Below are 19,453 nucleotides of genomic sequence, written 5' to 3' on the forward strand. Positions count from 1 at the left end.
CTTCTCAAAAATTGTAGACCAGTGTAATTGTTAAAGGACTCCTGAGTACCTGACAGTGTGTGTCTTACATTATTTTGATTTAAACACTATTGCTATTTTTCCTCTAATCTTGTTTTGCTTTTCTGTTTACTTGGTTTTTAAGGTGAAAGAGTTTGAGGGAGGAGTAACTAGCTGAAGAGCTCCTGTAATTAATATAGACTGCAGGAAGTGAGTGTGACAGATGAGTTGAAAGGCCTTGCATTCTGTTGCTTATCTCAAGTGACATGTGGTGCTGGGAGTATAAGCAAAGACAGTGGATTTTTCTTTCTTTCCTCTGTAGTATAATGCAGAAGACTGGCCATGTGTTCCACAAAGCAATAACATAGTGTGGAAAGCCGTTGACCAAAATAACTCTCCTTGAGAAACGAGTGGTACATTTGAGAGCGTTTCCTTTTCTATACCAAAATTGTTACCATATGACTTTTTTTTAATGTTAGAGAATATGAATAACAAATTGTGATTACTGTAGTTAAAGAACAAAAAGTACTGCTGGAGAAAAAATAATTAACTTTTTTTCTGAAACAGATTTGATCTTGTTCAGAATATGCGGATATTAAAAGATTTTTCAACTAACTATATTTCAGTTGGCACCGAAACCTTATGTCTGCAGCTTTGTTTTCAAACTTTAGAAGAACAGTGAAGTGGGTCAGTTGCTCTGACCAAGGAAAAGATAGAGATTAAAAACAATAAATCTCAGGTTGTACTCTGGAGGTCAGATAATAGTAGTTAGTTTACAGTGATGTTAATTGCACTTTTCCCTGTAAACTATGCAAAGGGCGGACTAATGTTTGTAAACAAATGCAAGAGCGTAGCAGCAATTGATCAAAATCTTTCCTAATTCTGGGAAGATCTAACCATTTTCAGGTCAGTTTGACAGAAGAAAGAACTATCTAGGTTGGTGGCTGTGGCTTCATAGTTTTGGAAACCATTCTTCCAAGTGGCTCATATTTTCGTGGAGTTATTCAGTTTGCATTAAGTCTACCAGTCATTTTGGGCCAATCTGCAGTGCCTGTTGCGGGTAACTCTCACTCTTCATTAAGTCTTTTGCTGCCTAAGAAAAGAATGCAGGATTTTGCCCTTAATTAACTGATAATGCAGAAGTTCCTAATTATCTACTCACATGTAGATGGTGGAAATAGAATAATAGAGTTCACTTATACTTTAAGCAAGGCATATTTTAAAAATTATTTAACGGAAACCTACAGTGAAAATATAATACAGAAAAGTCGATAAGGTATACTAGGGCTTGGCTTTTACACTGTACTAGCTTCTAAAACTACACTAACATTAGCATTTAGGTGGTTGCTTTGTGCACACAGACATTACCATTTCATATCACCCTTAGCAACAAGCCTTTCTAACATGCTGTTGTATTTTATTCTAGAGCTGGGAAAGGATAATGTTACTAGGGAGGCAAGAAAAAGAAAAGCAGCAAGAGCTTCTTTTGGCTGACCAGTCAACTGAATATTGACCAACTGTCTTCATGAGAAAGAAATAGATGGTGGTGAATAAGCTAGAGTCTAGTTTTCCAAGAAGCTCAACGATTTTCCCAAATCAATACAGCTCATCAGGCTTCAGAACAAAGGCTGCAGGGGATGTGACAGTGATGGAAGTGGCTGTGTGTTCTTTTGTGAATTAAAGCATGCGGGCCCATGGGGAAACGGGCTTTCTTCAGTTATGGTTTTCAATGCTTGTTCTGTGCGCTTTGGGAGAAATCTTTAGTTTTTTGTGAGTTTTTTTTTTACATGGGATAAAAAGGTTGTCTTCTTGATGGCCAGAAACAATAGCTACAAGAAATAATCTTTGTTGTGTAAATGTTGCAACTAGCCAAATGAATAACAAATCATTTCAAGTCAAGATGCTTGTTGTTTTAAGTAACTTGTGGTGATGACTTCATAGTTAAGGGAGAAATAAAAAAGGCACAGTATTTGGATTAAACACCTGGCAAATGTAAACTGACATTATTCAAAACCTACTGGAAATCACATGAAAATGAATTGAGTCTGGTACCTTGTTGATGAGGCTATAAATTAATGTGGATAGAGTAATGCCAATCTACCCTAGCCATCGACAGGGCAACACTATCTAAACCAGAAATGTTTAGTCCTTCTTCAGACCTTTAATCTTTAAGATCACTGTGCTTTCATAAAGTAGTACATTAACACTAGAGTGATGTGTTTCAAAGGTTTATGACTGTAGCAGCAGAGCACTAAGGCATAAAGTGTTTCATTATGGTTCTCTTTGTTAATGCTGCCCTATCTCCTCTGCTCCATTGCTGTACATTTGTTCAGATAAAGCCCAATGTTCAGGGTGACTAATCACAGATCTGTGTTCCAGATGGTTTGATTACAGGATGTGAGTAAAGTGACTCTTCAAACATTCGACCCAGCAGTAGGGCTCTCGGGGGGGGGGGGGGGGGGGGACCCCCCATCTTGCATTTTCTGTCACCTGACAGTCATTACAGTTCCAAACTTGTTGATCTTGATTTCTGCAACATATGTACCTGCTGTAGCTGGGGAGATTCTTAAGTGGTGTTACGTTTATTACATGATAAAACTAGTGAAAAATATAAGTTTCTGAATCACTAAAACACAAATTCACTCTTCAGTGTAGATTTATAAGCATTTCCTGTGGCTTTTAGGCTATTGAAAAAATACTTGGAAGTCATGGAACAGGGAAAAAATTGTGTACAATTAGCTTTGAAAGTATAATATGAAAATGTTTAAGGGTTTTTGTTTTTGTTGTACATGGATGGATAGATGGAGGGTTATATGATGGATGATGCTGTGGTATAAAATTTTTAATACCAGTCTGGGTTGACTGTTATAGAGCACAGGAGTTATACTGGTCCTCCGAAATGAGTGACAATAAAAAGTTCAGACCATATGAGTCTTAGTCTCCTAAATTATGGCTTTTCCTTCTCCTCTCCTTCCCATACTTTTTGACACTTGAAATACTTTAGTTACTGTGGACACAATTATGTCAAATAGGTATGAGCGGAACTTACTTGATGGTCACAAGTGTAGAATAAAGCTAGTTTAATCCTTGGGTAGCAATTTATTTCATGGCTGACAGTTTGCCATAATTTGGGCTATCTTAGGTGTATCTGTGTTATGTATATTCATCAGAGAGGGGCCAAATACCAATTTGAATTTGATTTGTGTACACATTTACAAATTCACCGATAGTGAAGATATTCGGAATTGATTTTGTATGATTGTGTGTGTGTGCGTCAAGTGACAATGTGGTGATATGCCATTTCGAAGTCCTGCGATTGGTCTCTCGACAGTCAAGAGCTGCTAAATCAGAAAAGCTTTGGTATAAAAGTCTCTCCGATTTGACTTTGTTTGGGACACAATGACAAAAAAAGAAGTGCAGTACTTGCTGTCTGAGAGTTTTTCTCTGTGGCTTTGAGTGAGCAAAAACGATCTGAAAGTGGAAAAGTCTCCATGGTACACCAGCATGCCAAAGCAATTAGGCTTTATTATCATTCAGATAGATATTTTAAGCAAGCAGAACTCCACTTAACCCATGTTTAGGCATTTGATTGAAAAAAATGGTTCTCACCTTTGGAAGATCATTTGGAAGATATTTGTGTAAACCTCCTGACTTCATTTTACTGGTCAAATTCTCTGCCGAAGTAAACAGCACTAGTGGCATCAATGCTGCACCCATTCACACCAGCAGAGAATTTGGCCCTATAATCCAGCCCTTGAGTTATTTAGGAAGATAGGTAGAGTTGATCTCATAAGTAAACTAGCATTTCTCTGGTAGTTAGAATCATAGAATATCAGGGTTGGAAGGGACCTCAGGAGGCCATGTAGTCCAACCCCCTGCTAAAAGCAGGACCAATCCCCAGACAGATTTTTACCCCAGTTCCCTAAATGGCCCTCTCAAGAATTGAATTCACAACCCTGGGTTTAACTGGCCAATGCTCAAACCACTGAGCTATCCCTCCGCCCCGAGTTGCTGTGATCTATATCCCCGGTGAGCATTTAATTGCTCTCCTATTATAATTGATTTAGTGGCTACTTGTGCAGTGCTTTGAAAGTATGACATATTTTATAAAGTCATGATTTTCAATAATTGGGGCCTAAAGTTAGGCTCCTAAATTGTTAACTCTGAACCTAAATAAGTGACCTCATTTTCAAAGTTTTGAGCACTGGCATCAACAAATCTTGGCTTAAGTTTATTATGATTTATTAACAGAACTATGAAAGCAAATAATGTATTCTCGTAACCTTACATGTACACCTCTACCCCGATATAACACTGTCCTCGGGAGCCAAAAAATCTTACCGCGTTATAGGTGAAACTGCATTATATCGAACTTGCTTTGGTCCGACAGAGTGCGCAGCCCCCCCCCCCAGCACCGCTTTACCGCGTTATATCCAAATTCGTGTTATATCAGGTCGCGTTATATCGGGGTAGAGGTGTATTGTCTAGTCCAGGGGTCGGCAACCTTTCAGAAGTGGTGTGCCGAGTCTTCATTTATTCACTCTAATTTAAGGTTTCGCATGCCAGTAATACATTTTAACGTTTTTAGAAGGTCTCTTTCTATAAGTCTATAATACACTTCTACCCCGATATAACGCGACCCGATATAACATGAATTCGGATATAACGTGGTAAAGCAGCGCTCCGGGGGGGGGCAGGGCTGCGCACTCCGGTGGATCAAAGCAAGTTCAATATAACGCAGTTTCACCTATAACGCGGTAAAAAAATTTGGCTCCCGAGGACAGCGTTATATGGGGTAGAGGTGTATATAACTAAACTATTGTTGTATGTAAAGTAAATAAGGTTTTTTAAATGTTTAAGAAGCTTCATTTAAAATTAAATTAAAACGCAGAGCCCCCCGGACCGGTGGCCAGGACCCGGGCAGTGTGAGTGCCACTGAAAATCAGCTCACATGCCACCTTCGGCACACGTGCCATAGGTTGCCTACCCCGGTCTAGTCCTTTCCATTGCAGGGTTGTTGGGGTGACTGCAAGGGTTTCTGAAGCTACTCAGAGCATTAGGCTTGAGGTGGCCCCATTCCTAATCTACAGTCTGGGGGAGAAGAATTACTCCCTCCCTACTGCCACCATTACCTTGGCGATCCCCAGTGCCCAGTTGAGATCCTTGTGGTGAACAGTGTAGACAGTATTTATGCTTTCTCTCTTTTACTAATGTCACAACTGGTCTCCTGAGTTGTATACAGTGTAGTTAACACTAAGAAAGAATTTAGTGTATATGTATTGTAATGCTTAGCATATATAGCACTGCTATGATATTTACTTTTACTGATTTTGTTTTTAAATCACTGCTGAAATAACATAGACTTTTCCCCCACCAAAATTGTGTTACATACCTTATCTAGATTTACCTAGATTTATATTCAGTAGCCAATGAATTTCAGGCCTGCTATTTGGTATCCAATGAGTGGTATCTGTGAAAGGCGCATGTAGGGTGACCAGACAGCAAGTAGCTCATCAAGACTTGTTGAGGAGGTGGCTGTAGCTCTGTATTTCCACCCATATGAGGTGCAGCAAAGGTCATTCAGGCCCATGGACATTTTAGCCTCTGCAGGACTATTTAGGTTAGCTGTCCCTATTAATGAGGCTAAGCTGGAACCTGTCAAGGTTTTCTGGCAAACTCCATCTTCCCTGCCTCCCACTGCTAAAAGGATGGAAAAGGGATTTGAGCACTTCTATAACCAACCTCATCCAGGGTCCCTGGTAGTTGCTGCTGCTAACAGAAGGAGAGGCGGAGATACCAGGCCTCTACCCTGAAAAGAAAAGAAGCAAAAAAGCTAGACCTTGGTTGCCTCAGGATCTATGTCTCCATATAAATATCAAGGGAGCATTGAACCATCTGTTTAGCTTGGGTGGAGTTCCTTCCGCATATCAAGGGGCAACATTTGTTGGTATTCATAGACAATGGCAGCAATGGTCTGTGTAAACAAACAAGGGGGACCCATTTGATAAAGCGGAAAGCTTTATTCCAGAGGAATTTTATAGTTGAGGATCCTGAACCCAGAGGCTCTGCTGGGTCTCTATGATTTCAGCCTGTAGGATAGTATCGTGACGTTCAAAGACAAGCCCCCTGATGAGGCAAAGCAGGAGTTCAGTGCTATGGGGGAGATGGGGAAATTAATTTCCAAAACATCATTGCAAGCAAGCCTGGATGCAGCGGACTCTGTGGCTCGAGCTATGGCTTTCGCCATCATTATGTGATGTTCATCTTGGCTGCAGTCATCAGGTCTTCTCCCAGAGGAGCAACAAACCATCCAAGCCCTCCCATTTGACGGTCCCTTGCTCTTTTCCAATAAGACCAATGAGAGGCTTCATAGTCTTAAGGATTCAAGGGAGACCCTTAAGTCTCTGGAGATCTATACACCAGCAACAAAAAGAAAGCTGTTGCTCCCACAGGAGTCCCAATGGTTTCAGTCCTTCATGCCGCATTCCCAAGACCTGTCCAAAAAAAGGAGCAGAAGTTACAAGAGGCATCCTCCTCCTTCCTCCTCTTCTGCATCTACCAGTTCTTATAGGCAAACTGGGTCCTCTATAAACAATCATTTTTTGACTTGTTGATTGAGAGCAGTCTATCACTCACCAGAGAACCATCTCTTCCCACCCCAATTTTTGCCAATTGTCTATCCCACTTCCTAAGTGTTCTGACCCGCATTGCCATGGGTCAGTGAGTCTTAAGCACGGTGGAGCTGGAATACGCGCTTCAATTTATTTCTGTCCCCCCTTTCTACCTCCTTCCCTGTCTTTTTTCAGGGATCACTCTCATGAGAGCATCCTACATCAGGAGGTCCAGTCTCGCCTCCTCATGGGGGCCGTACAAGAAGCTCCCATGTCATTCAGTGGAAGGGATTTTATTCCTGTTACTTCCTAATTCTGAAGGCAAAGCGTGTGGGGGGGGGGGGGAGGGGCACTCTGAGGCCTATTTTAGATCTAAGGCAGCTAAACAAGGAAAACAAAAGGCTGTATGATTACTCTAGTGCTGAGGTCAGCAACCTTTCAGAAGTGGTGTTCTGAGTCTTCATTTATTCACTCTAATTTAAGGTTTTGTGTGCCAGTAATACATTTTAACGTTTGTAGAAGGTCTTTTTCTATAAGTCTATAATATATAACTAAACTATTGTTGTATGTAAAGTAAATAAGGTTTTTAAAATGTTTAAGAAGCTTCATTTAAAATTAAATTAAAATGCAGAGCCCCCCGGACTGGTGGCCAGGACCCGGGCAGTGTGAGTGCCACTGAAAATCCACTCACGTGCCACCTTTGGCACGAGTGCCATAGGTTGCCTACCCCTGCTCTAGTGTCTATTACCCCTTCCTTAGATCCTGGGGACTGGTACGTTGTTCTTAACTTAAAGGGGTGCTTCTTCTCACATGGAGATTAACAGAAAGTTTCTCAGATTCGTGATCAACAGATTCCACAACCAATCTGCAGTATTGCCTTTCAGCGGGAAGCGGCGGTCAACACATCCCTCGGCCCACGCCGCTTCCCGCAGCCCCCATTGGCCTGGAACGGCGAACCACGGCCAATGGGAGCTGCGATTGGCCGAACCTCTGTACGCTGCAGGTAAACAAACTGTCCCGGCCTGCCAGCGGATTTCCCTGACGGGCCACGTGCCAAAGGTTGCCGATTCCTGCCCTAGCCTATTCACAAAATGCATGGCTGTAGTAGTGGCATTCCTGCAAAAGTTGGGTGTCCATGTGTTCCCCTACTTGGATGACTGGCTACTAAGAGGCTGCGCCAGGTCTCTGGTACTATTTAACCCTAGCCACTATTCAGTCCACTTTTGACACTCTCTGGGGCTCCTAATCAATACAAAGAAATCTATCCTTATGCCTTTCAAAGAATAGAATTCATTAGGGCAGCTCTGGATCTACAAAGGCCGGGGCTTTGCTACCAGAACAGAGGTTCCAAACAGTGCAGGTCACTGCTGTAGATCTAAAAGTGCACCCTGTCACTTTAGTTTGGAATTGTCTCAACATTCTAGGACACATGGTAGTGGCATGCACTTGTGTGGTGTAGCATGCCAGTCTACAACCCAGAGAACGACATGGTTGGCTGGCCTTGGTGTATTCACTGGCCCATCATCATATGGACATGGTGGTTCAAGTACCTGCACAAGTCTTATCCTGCCAAGACTGGTGGTTAGAACCTGCACATTTTTGTGAGGGAGATACCTTTTACCCTCAAGAACAGTCACTCACTCTAGTCACAGATGCATCAGATCTAGGTTGGGGGCTCCCTTCAGTCCCCTTCAGACTCATGGCCTTTGGTCGCCTCAGGATCTGTGTCTACATATGAATATCAAGGGAGCTTTGGGCCACCTGTTTAACTTGTGTGGAGTTCTTTCCACATATCAAGGGGCAAAATTTGTAGACAACATAGTGGTCATGATCAGTGTAAACAAACAAGGGGCATTCCTTTGATAAAGTTATGCCAGGAGGTGGTCTTCCTCTGCAATTTATGCATCACCAATCCCATCAACCTGAGAGCTGTTTACCTTCTGAGAGTTCAAAATACTCTGGCAGACCACCTGATCAGGTCATTCACAGGTCACCACAAGTGGTCTCTTCATCCAGATGTGTTCACATCCATTTTCCAGTGGTGAGGAACTTCCCAAGTGGACCTGTTTGCAACAATAGCAAACAAAAATGTTATCTTTTTTGTTCACAAGGGGATCACAGCCCAAGTTCACTGACAGATGCTTTCCTCCTACCCTGGTCACAAGGTCTGCTGTATGCTTTCTCTCCAGTTCCACTCCTTCCCAAAGTCATGTCCAAAGTCAAGAAATATTCTGCTTACCTTATTCTAGTAGTCCCAGCATGGCCCCATCAGCATTAGTTTTCAACTCTACTAGCCCTATCCATCAGAGCTCCACAGCTGTCTCCTTCATTACAAATTCAGGACCTCCTCCTGACAGTGTGGAAGTTTCATGGCTGACAACCTCAGAATGAGTTTTTCTCTAAGGCGATGCAGAAAGTTCTTCTAAATAATAGGAAGCTTTCAGCTGGGTCTACTTATCTTGCTAAATGGAAGAGATTGTCCATTTGTTCCTTTTTAAGAGGCATCCCTTAAGCTCAGGCTCCAGTTTGCTATATCTTGGACTATTTTTTGTTTCTGAAACAAGGGTTAGCACTTAGCCACCAAACGGACTCTAATGGAACTAACTCAACCTTCTACCCTCCCGTGTATAACTGATCAATTTTTTCAAACCCCAATGTCCCTCAGATTTCTAAAATGTTTGCTCAGATAATACCCTCCACAGTGGAGTTTAAATTTAGTTCTACGAAGGTTGACAGGTTCACCCTTTGAGCCACTAGTGACTTGTTCTCTGTTGCACCTGTCTATGAAGGTGGCTTTCTTGTTTGCTATAACCTCAGTTAGGAGAGTACAGGAGCCTCCCTATACAATTTTCTTTAGGGACACCATTTTCCTTCGACCTCACCCAAAATTAAATGATTTCCGATTTTCACATTAATCAAGCAGTTTATTTACTGACTTTCTTTCCAAAGCTTCATTTGAATAAAGAAAAGTTCCATACTTCATATGTTAGAAGAACCTTGGTTTTTTTACTTTGATCGGACTAGGCCTTTTAAGTCTTTGTCTCAGCTCTTTGTCGCTGTTTCAGAAGAGTAAAGGCTCATGCAGTATTCACCCAGAGGATCTCTTCCTGGATTTCCAGCTGTATGCATTTAAGCTACTGATTACCCTGAGGGGCAATATCAGCCAAAGTGGTGGCTCACTCAGTCAGGTCACAGGCAACTTCCATAGCCTTTCTGGCTTGTGTACCCATACTGAACATTTGTTGGGTGGTAACCTGGTCATCAGTCCATACATTTTGCCTTTCACTATGACATCTCACATTAATCTAGATATGATGCCAGATTTGGACAGGTGGTGCTGCAATCCCTGTTCAAATAGACTTCACGCCCATCTTCAGTTCGAACTGCTTGTGAGTCATCTACAGTGGAGTGGACATGTGCTTATCACTCGAAGAACTATAAACAGTTACCTACCTTTCTGTAACTGTGGTTCTTAAAAGATAGTGTTGCAAGTGTCCATTCCACAACCTGTCCTCCTTCCCCTCTCTATCGGCGTATTTCTGGTAGGTAGGAAGGAACTGAGTGGGTTCAGGGGCAGCAGGGCCCTTTATATCTGCTTGCAATGGTGCAAGGCACCAGAGGACACTCATGCTGTCCCGACAGGTACTGCTGGGGGATAAATCTCCGACAACTGTGCACGAGGCATGCACATACCTAAAATGAAATGGACATGTGCAACACATCTTGAAGAACAACAGTTATGGAAAGGTAGGTAACCATTTTTTACAGCTGTTTCCTATACCTTGGCACACACCTAAGGTGAGATACTGTGACACACCTCTAAGAGTTTGTCTTCACTAGCTTTCCATCCACAATTCCCAGACAGGCCAAACCATTTCTCTGATAATACCTAGCGAAAGCATTCACAGAGTGGCATAATTTGTGTAGTGCTATGACTCATGAGATGTGCACACAGACATTTTTTTCATCTCTGTTAATTGAGTTTCTTCTGAACAGGAAGCAGCATCTGTCAGGATGTGAAGAACCACACAAGAGTCTGTAAACACTAAAGCACATGGGCTCTCAGCATACGGGGGAGTTTTGTGGGTGAGATCAGGGAAGGGCCAGTGGATCTGCAGGTACGCTCCATGTGGATTCAGATGCAGCAAGATTAGAGGTTACTGGCCATGTAATGCTTCTGAAATCTGGCAAGAAGATCCCTTCCCCCTCAATCCCCAGCGAATTCCCAGTTATGTAGCTCTGTTACTTGAGTTGTGTGCCAGGATAAAGATTTGGACTAAAGGAGCCAATTATAATACATCTTAACTAGAGTCAACAAGTCATTTTTTTTCTAGCTATCCAGTGTTTTGATCACATCCATGTTCATCTTCCAGAGTTCTGCTGCAGTGGGCCTTCCAGTTGTATGTCTCCTTATGAGGCATTCCTAAAATCCCATGTTTCTGTTCACTCAAACCATGTCTGTTATAATTTTAGTTGATTAAAAGTGCTTCCTTCACTGCACATTCTTAGAGGACTTCCCTGTGGCTAAAGAGATTCTGTATTCTGTACATGAAGGAATGAGAATTCATCCTATCCTCTTCCATAACCTTTATTAAAAGAGTAGAGAGCGAAGGCTTCCTTTCTACAGATGTGTCTCAGAGGTGACCTAGATCATTCTGTTTCATTCTGGGCATGTTGTTACCAAAAAGATATTGTCAAATTAAAAGGAACTTTAGACCCAATTCCAGCAAAAAAACATAAGCACATCGTTAACTTAAGCATGTGAGCAGTCCCATTGAAGTGGGACTATACACATGCTTAAAGTTAAGGATTGATGCCTTAGAAATGACCAACAAAAATGAGTAGGATGTTAGTAGAACTGATTTATAAGGAAAGAACTTACTCCTATTTGCTTGACACATTTTTATTTTAAATATACAGTATTGACTTTCTTATACTGGAAGGTCATTTGAATGTCTTCTAAGAATTATTGAATTACTTATTGATTTCAATTATTCTGTGCTTGTGCCTACTTCTGATGCCTGTCTCTGTGCTTTTTTTTTTTTTTTTTTACATGTAACATACATATACTCTATATATACACAATATAAAAACTATATATATTTAACATTATTAAGTACGGGGAAATATAATGGTATACAAGTATATAAACACCAAAGAGGGAGAAGAATCATTTAGGATGATACATGTGGTTTTACCAAGAAGTAACAAAATGAATTTAACTAAGGTTAAATTTAGACTGAATATTAGGAAAATACAGAGAGAGTTCTAATGCTTTGGCATAATCTCCCAAGAGAAGACGTAGAAGCCCAGTTGCTTTGTACATTTAGAACAAGACTGGACAACATACTGAAAATGTACTTTAGGGAACAATTCTGTAGTAGCAGAGAGAGATGGGCTAGATAGCATAATAGAATTTTAAAGAAGGGAAAGATCTATGATTTCCACTCTCAGGGTTATGGTCGTTAGAACAAAATTAGATGAAAGCATTAACATTACCACTGAAATAGTATTTTAATGTATCCCCATGGTTCAGAAATTTAGAGTTGACATTTAGTTTGGAGCTTCTAGTTTGCAGAAACCAAATTTTCCAGTGAAAATCATTAATTTTCATCATATGTCTTCACTGGCACTTTCTTCCTTCTTTTAAGTTTTTGCCCATTCACTTGGGTAGGTCCAGGGATCACAAAACATTAAATGATTTCAGCACTTGAGTATAAAATGCTATACCATTTATTTTCCCAAAGCCAAAACTTGCCATTCTCATTTGGCTCTAGTGGCATATATGATCTGAATGTACACTTCCCTATATATGAGCAATCCACACAGGGATTTATATGAAAGCAACTCTGGATATGTTTGCTCAATTTTTACAGACACAGTTATAAATAGATATTTTTGTAGAGGAATATCAGTCTGCAACTATAAAGCTCCTATGCAGAGGAGCATTGTAGATGGATGAGATTCCTCAAAGGGTATAACTGCTCTCTCCCCTCCTCCTTCTTGAAGATGAAACTACCTCATTTATTTGTTTTTTATCAATCACAATATAATATTGCTCTGGTTTTATTGACCACTCAACTAAAGCTTCTATAAATGATAACAGATTGGAATGGTTTACTATTTGGAGGTATCAGCTTTATTTAGACCATTATTTATAAAATCTTACCCTGCCTTAAACAGTGCCACAGATGATTAATGATTAATTACTTCTTTTTTTAAAATAACCCTTTTCTTAATCCTGTTTTCCTGTGAGCAAATTCAGTTCTTACAGTTTTGAATAGGTTTGAATGCTATCTTAAACAGTTCAATGACATGAGTCTCGGTGTATAAACACAACGCAGTTTAGCAGACAGTAACCTTTTCGTCACATTGACAAGCCTAGTTAGTGCAAACAAACCAGTGTTTGATTTACAGAGTCAAGAAGCATTAGGCAAGCCTCTCTTATTGTTGGGATTATTCCTGCCGGATAAACCAGTTTCTGCATATACAGTCTCTCTCACTCAGTCAGTCACCCTCTCACTTACTCACTGCTCTGTTCTGTGGTGTTGCATCATTTTTCCCCTTTGAAGCTCATTTATCTGAGGCACTTGCTTTTTGTGGTCTGTGCTGCAGTGCTCAGCCCAGCCAATCAGATAGTAATGTTCGCAGCAGGAGTTGGCCAATCCAAAGCCTGCTTTTGCTGGAAACGTGAAACCCTTAGGGGAATGCAATAACAAAAGCCTTTCACTGCAGACAAATGTTAAGTGTCTGTGCAGACTTTTCCTGGTTTTAATTTTATTACTCTAAGAATGGAGGGTTTGTTGTTTCTTTCATGTTTCCTTTCAAGCAATTTTAATTATACATTTGTGCTACATCAGAGACTTTGAAACACAGTGATTCAGCCTATTGCATCTAAAGCTAAAATGCAGTAACCTTCTGGCAATACAAATATATTCCAGTGCTGTAAATATAGCTGACATGCTGAAGAATTTTAAGCAGCTGGAAAGGTCTCTGACACCACACACGATGCCCTAGAGAGCAAATGATGAGAAAAACATCACACACACACACACACACCCAGCTTTGTCAGGTGTTTATTTTGTATTTTAAGGGGGTCGGGATAAAATGTATGTCCCCAGCTATTCCATTTTGTTAATATGTAAGCATAGATGATAAAAAAATAAATTTAATTTAACTGATTGTCGCAATAGGAATTTTAGCCTGATCTTTTTATACCCTGGGAGCCTGTTTTTAACCTTGGTTGAAGAGTGATTTATTTTTTGTCTTTTAGACCATGTTACCACAATATATGGTATTCTACTGTCAACTTATAATAATAGCAACTTAAAACCATATGGGGAACCATTTTCAAATCTGCTATTGAGAATTTTCAAGGAAATCCCTTCTTCCCTAGTACTTTAGCTAACAGCACTTCAAATATTTTCCTGCTGTTAAAAGGACCCTAAGGAAATAAGCTGGAGGTTACATGTTTACTTTACATTGGTGCTGCAGAGTGGGATAGTTTTAGTGTAAAATTAGAAATCACTCTGGTAACACAAAGCAAGCAGACAGGCTAGAAACGTTTTTGGCACAGTGCCATTATTCTTTCCATTGTAGGAAAGCTAGAGCTAGCTAGAACAAGGAGAGTGTAGAGAAATACAAACCATAAGATTTGTGTGTGTAGTTTTTAGAATGAATTTCTGTGAATCTGCTAACATTTTGCACCATGCCTCTTCTTCTGCCTAGGTGAAATTAATCTTTTCAGCATGCATTCTAGAGAGAAATGATAACTGATTCAGAATATTACCTTATGTTTATCTACAGTATCTAATGAATTAAAGGGGTAATTATGTTGACTAGTCCACAAACATGATTATAAATTGTCTCTGTGAAAAAGTGTTTGAGAGAAATCTGAATGGGTTTGAATGACACCCTCCATTAATTTTTTTTAAAAGAAGCCCCTACAGTGCATACTTAATAATACATTGATTTTTCAGATAAAACAAAATTTTAAGCCTGCATTTATTGTGCAGATTTATTTAAATGTTAACAGAAGTATTTTTAAAGCAAAGCTTTAAATGATGAAGACATTAACATTGAAACAGCACATTGTTTTTTTTATTATTATTATTATTTGTCTTCCTAAATGCCTCAATTTAGGTTGGAGGCCAGGTTAATGGAAGGCTCACAATGAGAAAGAGAATGCAAATAATATGGAGGGTTTGTAGATATCCCTATCTAACAAAGCTTGTGTGTGTGGTGATTTGGATATTGGTAATTTCAAATAAATAATATCACTACTATAGTATTGTTGAAAACAAAGCACATTCTTCTGAGTCACCTACTGATTTAAGCACTGGTAACTGGTGCTCAGTTTATGCTGGCTGCCTGCCAAATGAAAGCAATTATGTGCAGTAATAGCAAAATTAAGAGGTGAATGTTGCCGTTTTACAGCAGGACATGGCAAAAACCATTTCCTTCTGTCAGCTGTATCTTGATCACACACGCGCACACACACTCTTTCCTGTGGGTTTTAACTTGAGGTCACTGAAACCAGAAAAGAGGAAGAGTGTAGACCACAGCTTTTGAAAGCAAATAAGAATGGGGCTCTGTTCGTTTCTTTTTTTTTTTTTTAAGTTGTTGTAACTGTGATAATATTTTGTTTCTCTTCCTCCTACAGGTGTCCTAGTGGTAAATGTTACATGGCGGAACAAGACTTACGTCGGGACCCTGCTGGATTGTACAAAGCATGATTGGGCCCCTCCCAGGTAGGCAGTCATTCTGGGACTGTTTTTTCTCTACTCTTTCCCCTCCTCCTCCGCCCCCCCCGCCCCCAAAATCTTTGGCAAGAAACTGTACAGAGATTAGTAAAGAACAACTGTATATAATTGAAACCATTCAGAAGAGGAATGAGTAATTCTCTTACACACTACAAAATGCAGACGTTGAGCTGGCAATTTGTATTTCCTAATTGTTATGTTACTGAAAAAATATCTCTGAAATTAAACTGAAATTGAGTTTATTTTAAAATATTTTCTTGGATACTAAGAAATACTTTTTTTCTCTTTGTCAGTAATATTCCTGAAGCAAATGTTTTTTCTTTCATGACGTTCCTATTTGAAAGAGCACCTTTCCTCTAACAGCATTGCAGATTCTGTTACATGAAGCTGTGTCGTTCTGATATTTGAAATATCAGTTAATGGTTGAAATAGCTGATGGTGTCTGGTGGTGATGTTTTAGTCTCTGTTCTGACATCTGCTCTTCTTAACTTAGGTTTTGTGAATCGCCAACAAGTGACCTGGAAATGCGAGGAGGTCGGGGGAGAGGAAAGCGAGCAAGGTCTGCTGCAGCTGCACCTGGAAATGATGTTAGTTTTACAGAGTCAAGAGGACTGCAGAACAAGAACAGGGGTGGTGCCAATGGGAAGGGGAGGCGAGGCAGCCTTAATTCAAGTGGACGCAGGACACCCCCAAATTGTGCAGTGGACGATGTCAAAGCCAGCCCCTCATCCACGAATAAGAGGAAAAATAAGCCTCCAATGGAGCTAGACTTGAACTCCAGTTCAGAGGACAATAAATCTGGAAAGCGCATTCGCACCAATTCTAGAAGCACTCCAACCACCCCACAGGGGAAACTTGAGACTACTTTTTTGGACCAAGGCTGCTCTTCTCCAGTATTGATTGATTGCCCTCACCCCAATTGCAACAAAAAGTACAAGCACATTAATGGACTGCGTTACCACCAGGCTCATGCACATTTAGATCCAGAAAACAAACTGGAGTTTGAGCCTGACAGTGAAGATAAAATTTCAGACTGCGAGGAAGCATTAAGTAATGTGGCACTTGAATGCAGTGAGCCAAGCACAAGTATATCAAGTTTTGATCAGCTAAAAGCACCAACATCTCCTTGCCCTCTTAATACCCCTGGGACACCCAAGGGGAAAAGGGAGTTGACCAATAATGGCCCAACTTCAATCATCAGTTCTAAAACTGGCAAGAATTCTGGTAAAAAGAAGGGCCCAAACAGTGAATTGAACAGCCTTCCTGTAATTTCTAATATGGCAGCCACGCTGGACAATTGCTCAGTAGCAGATGGCAGTTTGGCCTCTGAAATGCCCAAACTGGAAGCTGAAGGATTAGTAGACAAGAAAAATGTGGGAGATAAAGACAAGGGCAAAAAAGCCAATACTTGCAAAGTGGATAAAAATCTGTCAAAACTTAAAACAGCCAGGCCCATTGCCCCAGCTCCAGCTCCTACTCCTCCCCAATTAATAGCTATACCCACTACAGCCTTTACAACCACCACTACAGGGACAATACCAGGATTGCCCTCACTCACAACCACTGTTGTTCAGGCTACACCAAAGAGCCCTCCGTTAAAACCTATTCAACCAAAGCCCACAATTATGGGAGAGCCAAGCACTGTAAACCCAGCTCTCACATCACTCAAAGACAAAAAGAAAAAGGAGAAGAGAAAGCTGAAGGACAAAGAAAGCAAAGAGACTGGAAGTCCTAAAATGGATTCTAAGCTGGGAAAGCTAGAGGATTCAAAAGGGTCTGGGAAAGATTTATCTGGACATTTTTTAAAGGACCATCTCAACAAGAATGAAGTGTTAGCTAATGGACTGTCAGAGTCTCAAGAGAGCAGGATGGCAAGTATTAAAGCTGAAGCGGATAAGGTTTACACTTTCACAGACAATGCACCCAGCCCTTCTATAGGGAGTGCCTCCAGAATGGAATGCAGCACTTTGGTGAATGGACAATCTTCTTTGGCGCCACTGCATGTGTTGACACAAAATGGTGCAGATAGTGCAGCTGCTAAAACCAACAGCCCAGCTTACTCTGATATTTCTGATGCTGCAGATGATGGTGGTTCTGACAGCAGGTCAGAGGACATGAGGTCAAAGGCCAGCTCTCCTTCAGATATTATTTCTAATAAGGAAAGTGTTGTAAAAGGACATTCTTCAATCACAGCACAATCATCACAAGTAAAAGAGTCCCATTCTCCCTATTACCATGGCTACGATCCTTATTATTCTCCAAGTTACATGCACTCTGGACAAGTCAGCACCCCTGCAGCTGGGAACAGCAGTACCTCACAGGGACTGAAGATCAAAAAGGAGGCCGAGGAAGAGGCTGAAAAGAAAGACAAGACAGAAGCATCAGATTCCAAGAAAAATGATACTAATTCCACTAATTTACAGCCTCAGCATCAGTCAGTAATAACTCAGAGACATCCTGCACTTGCCCAGTCACTTTATTATGGACAGTATGCCTATGGGCTTTACATGGACCAAAAGTCCTTAATGGCCTCTAACCCTGCCTATAGGCAGCAGTATGAAAAATACTATGAGGACCAGAGACTGGCAGAGCAGAAAATGGCACAAACTGGGAGAGACTGTGAAAGGAAGAGCGAACCTTCACTGAAGGAACTAGGAAAGGATGACAACAAGCAGAAAAATATCCCCTCTGCTACTATCTCAAAGGCTCCTTCAGTTCCAGAGACAAGCAAAAATAACACTAAAATAGGGTCATCAGTCCCCAGCAAAGCTGAAGAGACAAGCAAATCACAGATTCTTTCCAATCACCAGCAGCAGCTTCAGTCTGATAGCTTCAAAGCCAAACAAATGGAAAACCATCAGCTTATAAAGGAGGCTGTGGAAATGAAATCTGTTATGGACTCAATGAAACAGACAGGAGTAGATCCTACCACAAGATTTAAACAGGTGAGGCCACTGGAACTTGAACACGGATAATCTTGAATTATTCTTAAGGTTTTACTGACACGATTTTGTTGTATTTTTCTATCTTACCTAAAGGGCCAAATTCTGCCACCCTTTCTGACGTTGAGTAGTACCTTATTCCTTGAGTAGATCTATTGCTTTCAGTGGGGCTTTTGAAAGAGGGGAAACCGAGCATGAGTAGAGGTGACAGAATCCAGGTTTAAGAAATTAATTAGAAAAATTTTAATCTTAATTATCAGAATTCATGTTTTCATATAGAAACAAGTAAAATTAAATCTCTTAAATGTAAATTTCAGTCATTCTGCTTAGTGCAGCAGAGTGAAATTTCAAGAAATAGCACCTTTCACTATGAATGAAGTGCAAAGTAGATTTGAAAAATGGCTTGGGGGTTTTTTTGGTTTTGTTTTGTTTTTTAATGACAGCTGACATTTACTAAAGAAGGGCGAGCAGATTCTTTGATGCTCAACTCTTTATCCTAATCCAGCGTGACCTTTTCAAAATTGTTAAGGGGACATCCTTCCCTATCTGTCCTCAGTAAGCTCCTGACCTCTGTGGGCCCACACAATGGGTAAAATCCTGGCCCCACTGAAGTCAATGATGGTTTTACCACTCTGGCTCCTCCTGGCCTTCCCACATCTTAGACAGCCTTCCAATCCATACCCCTGCCAAGACATGTTATTGTTTCTTTGCTGTGATCCAATGCTCCCACACTGAATATCCTCATGCTCTGGCATTTGACACATCCCAGATTTCATCTTAATAAGCCATCTTTCAAAGTAAGGCTGAGGGTCATGGAATGAGAAGGAAAGTGGGATCGTTCAAGTCTGGATAGGAGAAGATTTCTATGGACAATGATGAGTATCTGAACCAAAGCTAATCCAGTTTACCTATTACTATTTCTTATGCTGTGAACATTGACCATTAAAGTAAAATAATAGTAATTAGCCCTTGTACATCTCATAAAAAATAATGATCTTTTGTTATTCAGTAAAGATAGTGCTGTTTTATGTAACCCTGCAAAGAAACCACATACCCACTCTTTAACATGTTTATAAACTGTTTTATAATAGTTAGACATATTCTACACACATTTCTCAAACCCTGACCTCAATCCTGTGAA

At 40.6% G+C, this 19,453-nt stretch overlaps 1 protein-coding gene across 5 annotated transcripts in view; it reads left to right on the forward strand.

The window, feature by feature from the left end:
- Nucleotides 1-19,453, forward strand: part of ZNF608 (zinc finger protein 608) — a 109,145-nt gene that overhangs the window by 83,537 nt on the left and 6,155 nt on the right. For all 5 annotated transcript variants that reach the window (XM_029911713.1, XM_024193378.2, XM_024193380.2 and 2 more), the window contains 2 exons: nt 15,271-15,358; nt 15,864-18,315. In XM_029911713.1, the coding sequence (XP_029767573.1) occupies nt 15,271-15,358; nt 15,864-18,315 (2,540 nt within the window). The remainder of the gene's footprint in view (nt 1-15,270; nt 15,359-15,863; nt 18,316-19,453) is intronic.

This window comes from Terrapene carolina, unplaced genomic scaffold, assembly GCF_002925995.2.
Source record: "Terrapene carolina triunguis isolate 2854851 unplaced genomic scaffold, T_m_triunguis-2.0 Scaffold113, whole genome shotgun sequence".
Lineage (NCBI taxonomy): Eukaryota > Metazoa > Chordata > Testudines > Emydidae > Terrapene > Terrapene triunguis.